Source organism: Protopterus annectens, chromosome 10.part0, assembly GCF_019279795.1.
Source record: "Protopterus annectens isolate FY-2018-M chromosome 10.part0, PAN1.0, whole genome shotgun sequence".
Classification (NCBI taxonomy): Eukaryota; Metazoa; Chordata; order Ceratodontiformes; family Protopteridae; genus Protopterus; species Protopterus annectens.
The window spans coordinates 1,688,817,109-1,688,832,901 of NC_056744.1; the positions used below are offsets into that span (position 1 = coordinate 1,688,817,109).

The following is a 15,793-nucleotide window of genomic DNA, read 5'->3' on the forward strand; positions in this document are numbered from 1 at the left end:
ACAGGACATGACACCTTGCAGGGCCCTTCTCCCAACCTAGAAAATGGAGGCTGCAATTTCCTTCTTCAAAAATGTGACGTCTTAATTAAAGTAGTCTGTCAGACAAACTATTGAGATTCTAGGTCATATGACTTCAACTATCCATGTGGCTCCTCTAGCCAGATTTCATACAATGGAATTACAATTGAGGTGGCCACTGTAGTGCAGAGGTTAGCATTGTCACCTCACAGCAAGAGGTTCTCTGGTTTGATTCTCTGCTGGGGTGCCTTCTGTGCAGAGTGTACATGTCCTCCCTGTGGTCATGTGGGTTTCCTCAGGGTGCTCTTGTTTTTTCCCACATTCCAAAGACATGCAGCACGTGGTTTGGGCATTCTAAATTGTCTGCAGGTGAGTGTGTCTGTGTAAGTGAGTGGTACAAATGAACAATGTTAGCAGGGCTAGCCACCCGATAGCGTAAACCTTGGCTCAAGATGATTGTCACTGTGGAAGTGACACCCCAACCCCATGTTCAAGATGAGAAAAAGGGTTGAGGATGGAGGGATGGAATTACAATGGCTTCTAAGGAATTCCTGAGATCAATTGTCAGAACCCTTAAAAATAAACTCTTGTTTTGTTTTGTGTGAATAGGGAATTAGTTTGGTGGGTGAACCAGATGAAAAAAATGGACACCCCTTTAAATGACCAGGTCACAACCAGACCCAAACCATGGATAAATCGGACAAGGCCTGGGGTATTCTCACCTTAGACCTAAATGTGCAGGACACATGGAACTTATAAGAAAAGAAGTATGCATGTAAATAAAAAAGAAATGTTAGTATTCATTTATGCTGTGAGAGTGCTGAAGGCACTCTTTGTGCTAGGGACTTTGAAGGTGGTTATAGACCTTCCTAACAGTTACATACATATCCTCATAGGAAAACTCAATGACTGATGAGCTGAATGGGACTTTTGCAGACTCACACAAGTGGTTGTCACACAGAGGTACATTCCTAGAAACTATTATCAAGTGAAGCATTCCCGAGAAGATCTGTTTACTTCTCTCAGTAAACAACTGAAAAAATGTGTTTCAGAGTACCTTATAGTCAAACTTGGGCAGTGAACAACTGCTCGCTGAATTTGAGAGGCCTGTATTGGTATATTTTTATTCCCTTGCTTCCCAGGGTCATTCAAAAGACGAAACAGAAGAGACCAGAAATTATAGTAATTATTACCCTTTCTGGTTAGGTAATGGTAAGGGAAAGACTTTTCTGTCGCCACGGGGTGCCAGTCTTCTGATACAGTGTGTGTATATTCTTTCCACCCTGAATATAGCAGCATGGAGGCTATGTCGATATTTACCTTCCAACAAATGTAGTCCAGTGAGGTGCAAAAAAAATCTTGACGGAAACTAGGAGGCCTAGTCCCAAAAAATCATAATTAAGGAAATGTGACAGATTTATCCTGTGGTGCCAAAGGAGGAACCTGTACCATAAAAAGGGGGGGGGTGTACCTATGGTGTTTCTGTACCTCCCCAAACATTTTTCATCTGATTTAGAATACATTTCAGTGAGGGTACACCTCTCAGCCATTTCTGCTGCTAGAATTTCCCTCACATTCAGGCCGTCTGTCATGCAGTTTTTGAAGGGCATTCTGGTCCTTGGATAAATTGGCTCCAGCCTGTGACTTAAAACTGTATGTTGGAAAAACTGACTCTGTTGACATTTTAACTGATATTAAGTGTAACTGCAAAGTTTTTGTTTTCCATAACTGCATTTTTAATTGCAGTCCTATTCACCAAGAGTCATATAGTTCCAGGTCTTAATGTAAAAGGAGCCTTTAATGGAATTTCCGAAAAACAGAACGACTCTGCATGCTAAACCTCTCCTTCCTGTCCCAAGTCATTATGGAAATAAGTCTAAGCTAAGGTCTCCAGCTACCAGTCTTTTCTCCATATAGCTTAGAACAAGGCAGAAATACGTCTGCACTTATTGGGCATTCACAAGCACCTGAGATTTTATACTGACCACGTCAAGGACATTAGAAAGACAAGCAAGTTGTTTATAGCTTTTACTTAAAACAAACAAGAGACCACATGCTCAAGCAGGCTGTTTAAAATGGATATTTTCAGCATTACCAGTCATCACAAAGTCCATAACAGTTCTGTTCAATGAAAGTCAGGACACACACAACAGATCTACAGCAACCACTAGAGCCTACCTGAAAGGGGTTAGTGTACAGAACATTTTAGAGGCCGCCACATGGTCCTCAGTACACACCTTTCTTGAGCACTATGGATTGGACATTATCTTATATGGCTAGTGCTTTATTTTCTCCAGCCTTATTAAAAGCATGCTGCTCCTCTGTCCTAAATAATTATAGCATAAGCATCAACAAACTTCTTTGACATTTTGACTGCTACAGTGATCCACATAAAGAACATAGCACAGCTGTGTAACAAACTGACCATAACTGGAGATGTCTGTGAGTGGTTACTGTTACAGTGATCCACATAAAGAACATAGTACAGCTGTGTAACAAACTGACCATAACTGGAGATGTCTGTGAGTGGTTACTGTTACAGTGATCCACATGAAGAACATAGTACAGCTGTGTAACAAACTGACCATAACTGGAGATGTCTGTGAGTGGTTACTGTTACAGTGATCCACATGAACATAGCACAGCTGTGTAACAAACTGACCATAACTGGAGATGTCTGTGAGTGGTTACTGCTGCAGTCCTGGTCCCCTCTGTCTTCTTAGAAACCTAGGGATGGAATGAGTGCCTGCATCCTTTCATTCTAAACCTGATCCTTCATTTCATTTTTTCTTCTGCTTTCTTCCTGGTTGTTCTCCTTAGGAGGTGTAGAACTCTGTGGGTCTCATTTTAATAACACTGGGGAAATTCCTCTGCAGCTTTGCATATCATGACAGACAGTGACCTATGAAGAGGCATGAAAGATCCAAAAATGTTATGAACAAATGTCACCTTTATGTCAAGTATGTGCAGATGGATGTTTGGTACCTAAGGTGACATCAGCCTGGCCAAGGTGGAAGGTGCTCATCTCTAAACTTCTGTCTGAATATTGGACCTCGGCCTGGGACAGAGTTCCCTGTTGTCATGACTAAAACAGTGACTACACACAAATATCCACTGTGATGTTGAGGTAGTTATGCAATGGTACTTTTTCTGGATATGCCTCTGGAGTGTCAAACTTCATGAGGTATGTTACTCATTTCGTGTGTTGCTGAATGTAATGTAGCAGTATAAACTTATATTAGTAAGTGATACTCTGTAATCTGCATACATTTCAGATGTTGTTGCACTTCAGTATTTCCAATTATTACCTTGTTGTACTCAATTTCAATGTGCTCTGCACTTCTATTCTTATTTGATCATGTGTCACACATTTTGATTTCTTGATAATGTTTTTATTTATTGAACTTTGGTAACCAGTGCTAATCCAAAAGGACTAATTTTAACCACCCAGGGAAGTGCAGAAAGATGCATTTAGATTAGAAACAAAAGAATTTCCAATACTCTTTATAAACATATCACCATACACAAAACTGCCAAATTTAATTTTACTATTATAGATAAAATTCAAATGTACAGAACTTCCAAAGCAGGATGGCATGAAATATTAAATAACAAGGAATCTTCCTGGATTATTAGGCTAGTGGCTTTATTCAGACCTGGCCTTAATGAATTAAGCTAAATCCTTACTTGGTTGTTCTGTTCAATAAATATTTATTTTAGGTGTATTTCTTTAAATATACTGATATAAAAGCAGACACTAGGGTGTGCTCTTATGGAATACTTTGTTGCACTGAGGAAGGCTTGAATCTTCAGCCGAAACCGGTTTGCTAATTTACATGGAGTTTGCCACAATAAAGCCTTTATTTATTTTTACCTTTTCTTTGTGCTGGATTACTTTTTGACACTTTGAATATAAAACATACCATCAATTAATCATAACTGCAGGCATACCTCTCCATTTTTCTTTACTAATATTTGCTAAAGTCATACTGTAGTTGTACTGTAACTTTGACTCCCATAACATTGTTTCATCTTTTCATGCAAATATATTTAGATGCTCACTTATGCAGTGTCTAAAGGGTCTTGACGTTTGTCCATCATAAAAAGATGACCAAGTGCAGGTAGCTAAATAAATTAACCAGTCACTGCTGCAATTACCAAAAACTCTAATCTGATAAACCTTGGAAGCATTACAACTAGTGAATTCTTTGGTTTTAAAAATATGTGAACATGCGCTGCAGTGACCACAAGGGACACAGCCTACTAATGTATCACCAAATAATGTTTTCTGCATAGTCACAGGTGGATTGTAACATTTATAATGAGTGAAGTATGAGTTAATAGTTCTGCCTCTGCAGTAGGAAAATAGACATCTGTCTTGAAGTACCCCATTCAAATGTTCATGTGCAAGTAGAATGTCCCAATGATTGTTAATAATATTTCTGAACCTTGGAGTATTACTACCAAATGGTGTCACTAGTCTAACTGGTTGTGATTCCTGTGTATTATATTGAATAGTTCTATTTTGGTATTCCAAAAGTTGGGATCTCTCAGTTTGGTTTACCTGGGTTACAGTTTGGGAAATATGATGTTTATTGTAGCCTCTAGTTACCAGCCTATTTGTTAAATCTTGTTGACACTCTTGATGACTTTGTTCAGAAGAGCATATGCGTTTAATGCGTAAATATTGGGACTTGGGGATGTTGTTGATGATGTGGCGGGGATGATGGCTGGAGGCATGAAGTAAAGTGTTGTATTTTGGAAATTTTCTGTGTACTCGAGTATCCAAAGTCTGATCTACTTGTCGAGTAACAATTACATCCAAAAAGATAATTTGTTGATATTCAATGTTTAGTGTAAACTGAATATCCCATCTGTTATTATTAAGATAGTTAAATTCATGTACATATGTTGCATGACCCCGCCACACCATCCAACAATCATCCAGATAACGTCTCCAAATATCCAACTCATCTAAAAAGGAGTTATTATTGGTGTCATAAATTAGCTGCTCTTCAAAAAAACCCATGAAGAGTTCAGCATAAATGGGAGCAAAAGATGTTCCCATAGCTGTGCCTCTGACCTGCCAATAGGACTTACCATAAACATAGAAAATATTTTTTGTTAGAACATGTTCTGTTATGGTAAGTAGAAAATTATTGAAACCAGGAGTGTATAGTTTAGATTTCTCTAGACAGTATTGAATGGCCTCTAGTCCAGCCCTATGTGGTGTACTTGTGTAAAGGGAGGTGACATCCAGTGTGCACAAATACCAGTTAGATTCTAATTGTGTATCCCGAATGATATTCAAGAATTCTGTGGTATATTTTAGTCTAGACCTAACCATAGACAATAAAGGTTGTAAATATTGAGTCAGGAAGGCAGATAGAGGTTCAATTAGAGAACCCTTCCCAGATACAATTGGTCTACCTGATGGACATGTAGAATTTTTGTGTATCTTTGGGAGTAAATATAAATACTGAGGGATCGGATCTGAAACCTTAAGTTGTTTGCAGGTTTGTTGATTAGTAATGCCTTCCTCTATGGCTAGGTCCAGAAAGGAATCAATTTGTTTTTTTAAATTTGGCGTGGGGTCAACAACCCATATGTATATAAAGCGGGCATCAGATAATTGTTTATCTGCCTCAGCCTGATGTATCTCCCAATCCATCACTACAATGCCCACCTCCCTTATCAGCTGGTAAAGTTACTATATTATGATTAGAACTGAGTTCATGTAATGTTTGGTGTTCTTGCTTTGTCAGATTATGTCTGATTGGTTGATATTCTTGAGAGAAATGCAAATCCTTAAGTACATATTCTTTAAATATAGCCACATGGTTATCCATAGTGGGTTGGAACTCAGATCTTCCAAACTGAAACCCAGTAGATCTTTGAGCATTTGCAGTGTCTGAAAAAAATATTTTGAGATTATGTAATCTACAAAAACTGTTTAGTTCATTGACTAGAACATGCTCAGGTATAACAAAAGTAGGTACAAAATTGAGACTCTTATTTAATACTTTATTATGTATATCTGACAATTCATATGAAGAGATGTTGTGTACATTATCTATTGAGTTACAATTTTCTGTAGCAGTTGTTGAATGTTCTGTGTATTTCTTTCTATGTTTTCTCCCTCCCCTACATTTTTGTGCCTAAAGGGTCTGAAGATTGTTTTCATTTAGCAACTGGAGAATCTTGGTTAGGAAGGCAATCAAAGTCAGTGGCAGAAGAGGACTCATCCTCAGAGCTACCACTTTGTGATTGTGCTGTTTTTCTAAGTATAGCTCGTGGTCTCTTCCTTCTACTGGTAGGTTTATAACTGGGGTCAGAAAACCGGACACTTTTTTGGATGACAAAAGGTTTCCCTTTTTCATAGTCAGCAGTGTCTCTTTGAATTTTCTGAGTTTTCTTTTTGATGAGCTGTTCTTCTAATGTAGCTAAATCCTTAGCCAAATTGGTCAAATGACTATTGAAAAAACTTTCAGACTCATAAGTCTTTGCTTCTTGGAAATTGGCATTAATTTCTACAATCTGTGTTTCTATCATTCTTTCATAGTATACAATAAGTGTGTCTACAAACAACATGGATGTTTGGTGTTGCGTTTGGGCCCAGTCTATTGAGAGCTGGTCATCAATTAAACCCACTAACTGTTGATTTCTAATTCTTATACCCCATTGTGCTATATCTGAGTTTATAAACTTTGAACAATTTAAGGTGCCAAATGTTGGTCCTTAGTGTCCTCATATTCTTGGTCAATTTCTGAAATAATACACCACAAAGATGTTTAGCATCTGCCATGTCAGTAGTGAGACCACTAGAATTAGATGGCTGTAGGCCAAAAACATCCAAATTGTCTTTATTAGCAGAAAGGCCTTGTAAAATCCCGGTGAGATCCATAATGCCAAGCAATACAACACAATAAGACAATACTATTGTTAGGCCTATATATATATATATATATATATATATATATAAAGAAAGAAAATGTGAAAAAAAAACACTTTTATACCAAATATATGTATATAATATGTTGGCTCAACAAAAATATTTCAATTGGGTCACAAACTAGAGCTCAGCAAACTAATATAAACAAATGTATATTGGTGATAGTTATAAAAAACTATTGAGATGACAAAGTGCTGCTCATAACAACCCAAACAACAGGGAACATACCCTGTAAACCAGAATATGAAATCTAAAGGAGGACTATAGGTTATTCAGAAGTACTCAAAACTGTGGCCGACCTTCGTCTCAACCATTTGTCACATATACATAAAGAATATTTGACTGGCCAAATATTAATCCTTAATAACCAGATATGAAGCCCAACCGAGTGATTCTGAGTTGTTCAAAGTTATTAAGGAGGATCAAAATTGTAGCCGACCTTCGTCTTAGCCACATTTCACAATGGTATTTATGCAAGCCACTAAACTTAGTGGAACAAATATGATAATTTGATACGTTTCATGAAAGGTGGCCATTTATATCTCTTTTATCTACTTCCTTAGCAAAAGTCGTTTGTGGAGAACTTAAATGTTTATATAAAACATAGAAAATTCCCCAAAAAATGAAACAAGTTAGCAACCATTAGAAAAGTCCACAATTGGAAAGTTAGCAGCTAGCAATTGGTAAACTCAAAATTCAAAAGTCAAGTTATAGATAAACAGTGTATGCAGAGCTCATGTTTGGTCCCCAAATAAAATATTATTGTAACATATTGTATTGCACTAAACTTGTACATCAACGTAGTCACCAAGAGCTAGAAATTATTATATCATAAATGTGTAATGTCTTAATAAGTTTCTGTCTACAAATAAATTCTCAAACCATAAATCCCTCGCCCAAACATGTATATTGTGTACATTGCAAATCACCCTTATCCTATACACCTGATGTATAAATGTATAGCCACATATATATATATATATATATATATATATATATATATATATATATATATGGACACAACACTACTAGAATATAATCAGAACTGTCATACAACATATGGATGTAAAATATTTGAATGGTGAAAAACATTTATGAACAAAAAGAATGTAAATGTCCAAACAGTCCAACGATCAATAGACAGCTCTCAAATAACAATTGGAGAGTCCAAATCACATCGACGTTACTTCAAACAGTTTGGATGTCTCTGGCACTCACAGTTCACAAAATGGCGTCCCTCCATAATCAACATTCCAAGGTACACCTTCATAGACCGTTATCAAACCTATCACATAGACTCATGCATAAGGTGTAACTATCTTGTGAAGAGTCCAAATCCAACCAGTTGCACTAAAATAATATTCAGGATGAAACCAATAGTTCTAATATTAAGTTTAGATTTGACAAAAATTAACGTTGCTTCAACAAAAACAAACAACTAGAAATATATATAAACAGCTGTCCATATAAATCTTATAGAGTCAGAATTGAAAATTGGTGAGAAACTATGTTGAAAATTGGCCGCTTTATCCAATTGAAAGGATGTAAGCACCAGATAATGCAACAAACACTGGCGAGGTTAACAAAGTTGCCAGCTTTAAGGCCCATTCTCTCACACTAAATTTGTAGCTTGTAACAACAGTCTCACCTTCAAATTAGTTCCAAAAGTCGAAGCTTTTTTGCAGAAAACACAGTTTCATTTCCATATTAAGGATGGAGTGTAATTTAGTCACCATTTGTTGTATGACCCTTATTAATGACATCCGCTGAGTACAGCATCCAATATGTTGAATTGTCATATAGAAAAGGAAGCCAACGTACCGATATTTAATCCAACACCCAAATAAGTAGATGTCACCAAACGAGAAAAAAACAATACCTGTGTCACAAAAATACATTACACACTGGCAAATTTAAACAAGCAGACCATGTGTATTCAGCCACTGATTGATACAGCCATCCTTTCCAAGCATCTCCAGCGTATGAGTGAATGTCAATGGAATAAACCAAGACTACGCAAGGTAGACTGAGTGCACAGATTATACCAAATGGATCCGTAGTGTCAAAAAGTAATCCAGCACAAAGAAATGGTAAAAATAAATAAAGGCTTTATTGTGGCAAGCTCCATGTAAATTAGCAAACCAGTTTCAGCTGAAGATTCAAGCCTTCCTCAGTGCAACAAAGTATTCCATAAGAGCACACCCTAGTGTCTGCTTTTATATCAGTATATTTAAAGAAATACACCTAAAATAAATGTATTTATTGAACAGAACAACCAAGTAAGGATTTGGCTTAATTCATTAAGGCCAGGTCTGAATAAAGCCCCTAGCCTAATAATCCAGGAGGATTCCTTGTTATTTAATATTTCATGCCATTCTGCTTATATATCATGACAGACAGTGACCTATGAAGAGGCATGAAAGATCCAAAGCTGTTATGAACAAATGCCATCTTTATGTCAAGTATGTGCAGATGTATGTTTGGTACATAAGGTGACATCAGCCTGGCCAAGGTGGAAGGGTGCTCATCTCTAAAATTCTGTCTGCATATTGGACCTTGGCCTGGGACAGAGTTCCCTGTTGTCATGACTACAACAGTGACTACACACAAATATCCACTGTGATGTTAAGGTAGTTATGCAATGGTACTTTCTCTGGATATGCCTCTGAAGTGTCAAACTTCATGAGGTATGTTACTCATTTCGTGTGTTGCTGAATGTAATGTAGCAGTATAAACTTATATTAGTAAGTGATGCTCTGTAATCTGCATACATTTCAGATGTTGTTGCACTTCATTATATCCAATTATTACCTTGTTGTACTCAATTTCAATGTGCTCTGCACTTCTGTTCTTATTTGATCATGTGCACACATTTTGATGTCTTGATAATGTTTTTATTTATTGAACTTTGGTAACCAGTGCTAATCCAAAAGGACTAATTTTAACCACCCAGGGAAGTGCAGAAAGATGCATTTAAATGTCATACTACAAATATATTTGCATGAAAAGATGAAACAATGTTATGGGAGTCAAAGTTACAATACAGCTACAGTATGACTTTAGCAAATATTAGTAAGGAAAAGTGGAGAGGTATGCCTGTAGTTATGATTAATTGATGGTATATTTTATATTCAAAACTGTTGATTTTTGTAAATTATTTAGTTAGTTCTGTACTGTTTTTGTATTTCTTAAAGCTGTTTGTAGAAGACTAACTTCTCATAAATGAAGAGCCTGAATTGTTTTTGCTCTTTTTATCATGTTAATAGCAGAAAATGTTAAATTTAAAAATGGAAACTAAATCCATAATATTTAAAATGGATAAAGCTTCATGTGTGCTGTTGTGAGTAAAATGAAACCCACGTATTTCATCATTGTGATACAGAACTAATAATTAATCTGTTTGTAGGCAATGGGAGCAGAGACTGGAGCATTTGCTGGAGTCAGCAGCAATCACTTGGAGTATCTGTATTACATTATCCTACAGAGAACCTGCAGCACTCTGTTCAAACTCTGAAGGGCTCCGACAAGCATCCTGTTATACCTGTAGCACAGCTTCATCCAGGAGACACCTGCAACATGAACTCTGAATATGACCAAAGTGCTATAGTACAGCAAAGTCCAGTAGTACGCCAGAGAGCTAACAAACAAAAGAAACAATATAAATGTCCTGAATGTAATAAGTGTTTCAAACAGAAGAACCAGCTAGTAGTACATGAAAGGATTCACACCGGGGCAAGACCATATAAATGTCTTAAATGCAATAAGTGTTTCAGACAAAGGACCCATCTAGTAATACATGAAAGGATTCACACTGGGGAGAGACCATATAAATGTCCTGAATGCAATAAGTGTTTCGGACAAAAGGCCTATCTAGTAATACATGAAAGGATTCACACTGGGGTAAGACCATATAAATGTTCTGAATGCAATAAGTGTTTCGGACAAAGGAGTGCTCTAGTACAACACAAAAAGACTCACATGGGAGAGAGAGAGAGACCATATAGATGTCCTGAATGCAGTAAGTGTTTCATAACAACTAAAAACCTTAGAAGTCATCTGTTAGTTCACAGTGGAGAGAAACCATATAAATGTCCTGAATGCAGTAAGTGTTTCTCACAAAGGTGGAGTCTAGTAGCACATGAAAGGATTCACACAGGAGTGAGACCATATAAATGTCCTGAATGCAGCAAGTGTTTCAGAGAAAGAAGACATCTAGTAACCCATGAAAGGATTCACACGGGGGAGAGATTATATAAATGTTCTGAATGCAGCAAGGGTTTCACAACAACTAGTAGCCTTAGACTTCATCTGTTAGTTCACAAAGAAGAGAAACCATATAAATGTCCTGAATGCAATAAGTGTTTCAGAAAAAGAGGGCATCTAGTAATACATGAAAGGACTCACATGGCAGAGAAACCATATAAATGTGCTGAATGCAGTAAGGGTTTCTCACAAAGGGGGCATCTACTAATACATGAAATGATTCACACAGGAGTGAGACCATATAAATGTCCTGAATGCAGCAAGTGTTTCAGAGAAAGAAAAGTTCTAGTAATCCATGAAAGGATTCACATGGGGGAGAGACCATATAAATGTTCTGAATGCAGCAAGGGTTTCACAACAAGTGGTAACCTTAGACTTCATCTGTTAGTTCACAAAGAAGAGAAACTGTATAAATGCCCTGAATGTAATAAGTGTTTCAGACACAGGAGGAGTCTAGTAATCCATGAAAGGATTCACACGGGGGAGAGACCATATAAATGTCCTGAATGCAGCAAGTGTTTCAAACAATGCAGTCAACTAATAAAACACACAAGGACTCACACGAGGGAGAGACCATATAAATGTCCTGAATGCAATAAGTGTTTCAGTGGAAGACGTGCTGCAGTACAACACAAAAAGACTCATACAGAGGAGAGACCATATAAATGTCCTGAATGCAATAAGTGTTTCAGACATAGGGGGCATCTACTAAATCATGAAAGGGTTCACACGGGGGAGAGACCATATAAATGTCCTGAATGCAGCAAGTGTTTCAAACAATGCAGTCATCTAAGAGCACACACAAGGACTCACACAGGGGAGCGATCATATAAATGTCCTGAATGCAATAAGTGTTTCAGTGGAAGACGTGCTGCAGTACAACACAAAAGGACCCATACAGAGGAGAGACCATATAAATGTCCTGAATGCAATAAGTGTTTCAGACATAGGGGGCATCTAGTAATACATGAAAGGATTCACAAGGGGGAGAGACCATATAAATGTCCTGAATGCAATAAGGGCTTCAGACAAAGGAAGAATCTAGTAGTACATGAAAGGATTCACACGGGGGAGAGACCATATAAATGTCCTGAATGCAGCAAGTGTTTCAAACAATGCGGTCATCTAACAGAACACACAAGGATTCACACAGGGGAGCGACCATATAAATGTCCTGAATGTGATAAGTGTTTCAGAGAAAGAAGAGCTCTAATAATCCATGAAAGGACTCACACGGGGAGCATATAATACAAATTATATAAAACAAATGAACACACTAATTAGGACTGTCCATAGAGATGCATGCGATATAATAGAAGTAAATAGGATATGTTACTGTGCAGCTAAATTAATAACTGATAAAGTTCTACCACAAGAGCACACCATAGTGAGGCAAAGGAAGAAAAGAAATTGAATAACTCCATGGAAGTATCGAATAGAGAAAAATATAAAGCAATTAAAAGAAGAACTGTCAATGTTAAAAGAATATAGAAGAGTGAATAGGTCAACAAAAATACTAAGAAAGATAGATGTGATAAAAGCTGTATGCAGTATTAGAACAGACCAGGATCTATCATGCACTATTATAAATAACAAACTAAAAATTTCAGCACAGGCAGAAAAATGTAGAAGATATATAGATAAAATTAGCAATTTAGTGATGACCCAAAAAAGTTTTATAGAGAATTTGTAAATAAGGTAAAGGGAATTGAAAGACTGCCAAAAAAAAAAAAAAAGAAATAGATGCATTTTGCAGAAGTATCTATGAAGATTCTGTGGAACACAATGAAGATGCTAAATGGATAAAAGAAGTTAAAGAAAGAATAAGAAGTTTAAAGGTACCAAAGATGAAATGGGATGAAGTAACAGCCAGAGAGATTGAAACAAAGTTAAGAAAAGCCTCTAATTGGAAAACACCAGGCCCAGATGCAGTATCTAACTTTTGGTTAAAAGTATTAACACCTTTGCACGATGAGTTAGCCATGAGTAAGAACTATTTAGATGTGCATCCCGAGCAGACACCAACCTGGCTAACAACAGGTAAAATAATGCTCCTACTTAAGAATGAACCTGCAATCTACCCTAAAAATTATAGACCAATAACTTGCCTACCGATGACGTATAAACTATACATGGGAATTGATGCTGACAGAGTTTATAGTCATCTAGAAGAAAATTCAATTATGGCAGAAGAACAAAAGAACAATAAAAGAAAGTTATATGGAACAAAGGATCATCTGATGTTAAACAAAAAAGTCATAGTGGAGAACTGTAAAAAGGGGAAAAATCTAAGTAAGGCATGAATTGACTACAAAAAAGCATTTGATAGTATCCCACATTCATGGATAAAGAGTGTTTAAAAATGTATAAGATACATCCTACACTGATCGACTATGTTACAGTGACCATGAAACAATGACAGATTACTTTGCAATTAAATCATGATAAAGGACAAATTACTATCCCAGGGATAAAAAAGTCAAAGGGGGATATTCCAGGGTGACTTTGTCACTGTTACTATTCTGCCTTGCCCTTAACCCATTAAGCTGTCTACTTAAACAAAATGTCAGTATTAAGAAATTTGTAAGAAAGCCTTCAGTATTTAACCCTCCTTTGCATTCTACTTTAAAAGTTTTTGAGGGGATTTGTTTAAGAGATATAAGATGTACTTTAAACATGAAACCAGAGTTTTTGTGTTTTAATTTAAATAGAGAGGAAAGGAAAATTTTATTAGATCTTAAAAACAACCACAATTTCTGCTTCATGAAAGCCAATAAGGGGGTGAGATGGTTATTATGATGATGACCGACTACAACAAAGCGATGGAAGAGATTTTATACAATGAAAATAAGTATTGTGAAGTTTTACATGATTTCATTAGTAGAAGTTATAAGTATGTGCAATTCTGTTTGTATGATTACCTTATGGATGGGGAGTTAACTGTGGAACTAAATGATTTTTTTAACAGTAGACAGTTCAAGAGTAGGTATACTTTTCGGTATACCCAAGATTCATAAAAAAACACTAAACACACCATTTAGGCCAATAGTTTCAGCCTCTGGAAGTGTGATGGAAGGCATTTTGTTATTTTTTTAGATTCAGTTTTAAATCCCTTAGTTCAGGATTTGCTGACTTATGTTAAAGATTTGTGGGATTTATTTAAATCAAATTAGGCTTTTCTGTCTTCAAAAAGAAAAATGTTCACAATGATGGTGAGTTTTTCATGTTAACAGTAGATGTAGTGTCATTGTACACGTCCATTCCTCAGCAAGATGGACTTGAGTTTGTGTCTAATTTTTTGAATAAATATACTTTGTGGAGTGATTCCACCATTAAGTTGTGTATTGCTTTATTGGAACTGCTGTTGGAGGATAATTATTTTATATTTAACAAAAAGTATTATAAACAATGTAAAGGAGTAGCTATGTGGGCTATGGTGGCCCCAGCTTTCACAGAATTAGTTCTGGGTTAGTGGGAATAGGAAATATTACCAACTGTGTCTTTTTTCTAAAGTCATGTTTTATTGTAGGTTTATTGATGACTTGTTTTTTTTATTATAAAAGGTCCTACCACATATGTTCAATTTTTAGAAGAAATAAATGCAAGTAGTAGTTTTTTGACCTTCCCATTTGGAAAGATGGGTAATAAAGTTTTTTATATGGACATAGAACAGCTTTGGGACAGTTTTGAAAAAGTTTTTTTTCTAGTTGAATATACAGAAAAAATACTTGTTAACAGTTATCTTCATTAACAAAGTAACCATCCAGGTTTTATGAAGAAGAATATTCCTAAAGGTCAGTATATTAAAGCCCCTAGAATGGTGAGCAGTGACCCTGAGTTTCGTAATGACCCTGATTGTATTACTCATTTATTTTTAGATATAGGCTGTCCTTTAGAGTTATTACAAAAGACAGCTCAGGAAATTAAGAATAGACAAATTGAAGAATGTCCCCCTATACTTCTAAAGGGATTTGCCAGTAAAGAACAAGTTACTGACAATGAATATCACCCACTTCCATGATGCGTTATTGATATGACAGTGGATAGTAGAAAAATTATATCTACCGTTCAAGATAATTGGAAAGTAAAACAGAGGCAACAGGTACAAGCAAGAAAAATCTGAGGGTAATGCTACTCAATGCTAGAAGTTTAAACCTCAAAATGCACTCACTCGAGGTACTCCTTAAAATGGAGAACATCGACATCTGTGCAGTGACAGAGACCTGGTTCAAGGCTCCAGAGAGCAACCCTGCATTACCAGGTTATAATTCTTACCACACCGTTCAGCCACCTAACCTGGACCGAAACACTAAAGGTTGAGGCGTGTCCATATTCATTAAGGATATCCACACCTCCAAGCTAATTGCTCAGCATAATGCATCCAAGATTATCCAAGTGCAACTAACTCTGGGCAAGACTGCAATCCAAATTGTAACTTGCTACAGATTCCCACCCCTATGCCCCAGGATTCCCACTCCTCATTTCTTGTTACACTGGAAAATATTAGGTACAACCCAACACCCTAATAATGGGTGATTTCAACTATCCCACCATTAACTG

General features: G+C 36.5%; 1 protein-coding gene across 1 annotated transcript in view; it reads left to right on the forward strand.

The window, feature by feature from the left end:
- The window catches only part of LOC122814427 (zinc finger protein 493-like), a 49,063-nt gene extending 36,215 nt beyond the window's left edge, over positions 1–12,848 (forward strand). Inside the window, exon 2 of the mRNA XM_044087008.1 lies at positions 10,319–12,848. Coding sequence (XP_043942943.1) covers positions 10,319–12,481 — 2,163 coding nt within the window. The 3' untranslated portion in view covers positions 12,482–12,848. The remainder of the gene's footprint in view (positions 1–10,318) is intronic.
- The last annotated feature ends 2,945 nt before the right edge of the window (positions 12,849–15,793 follow it).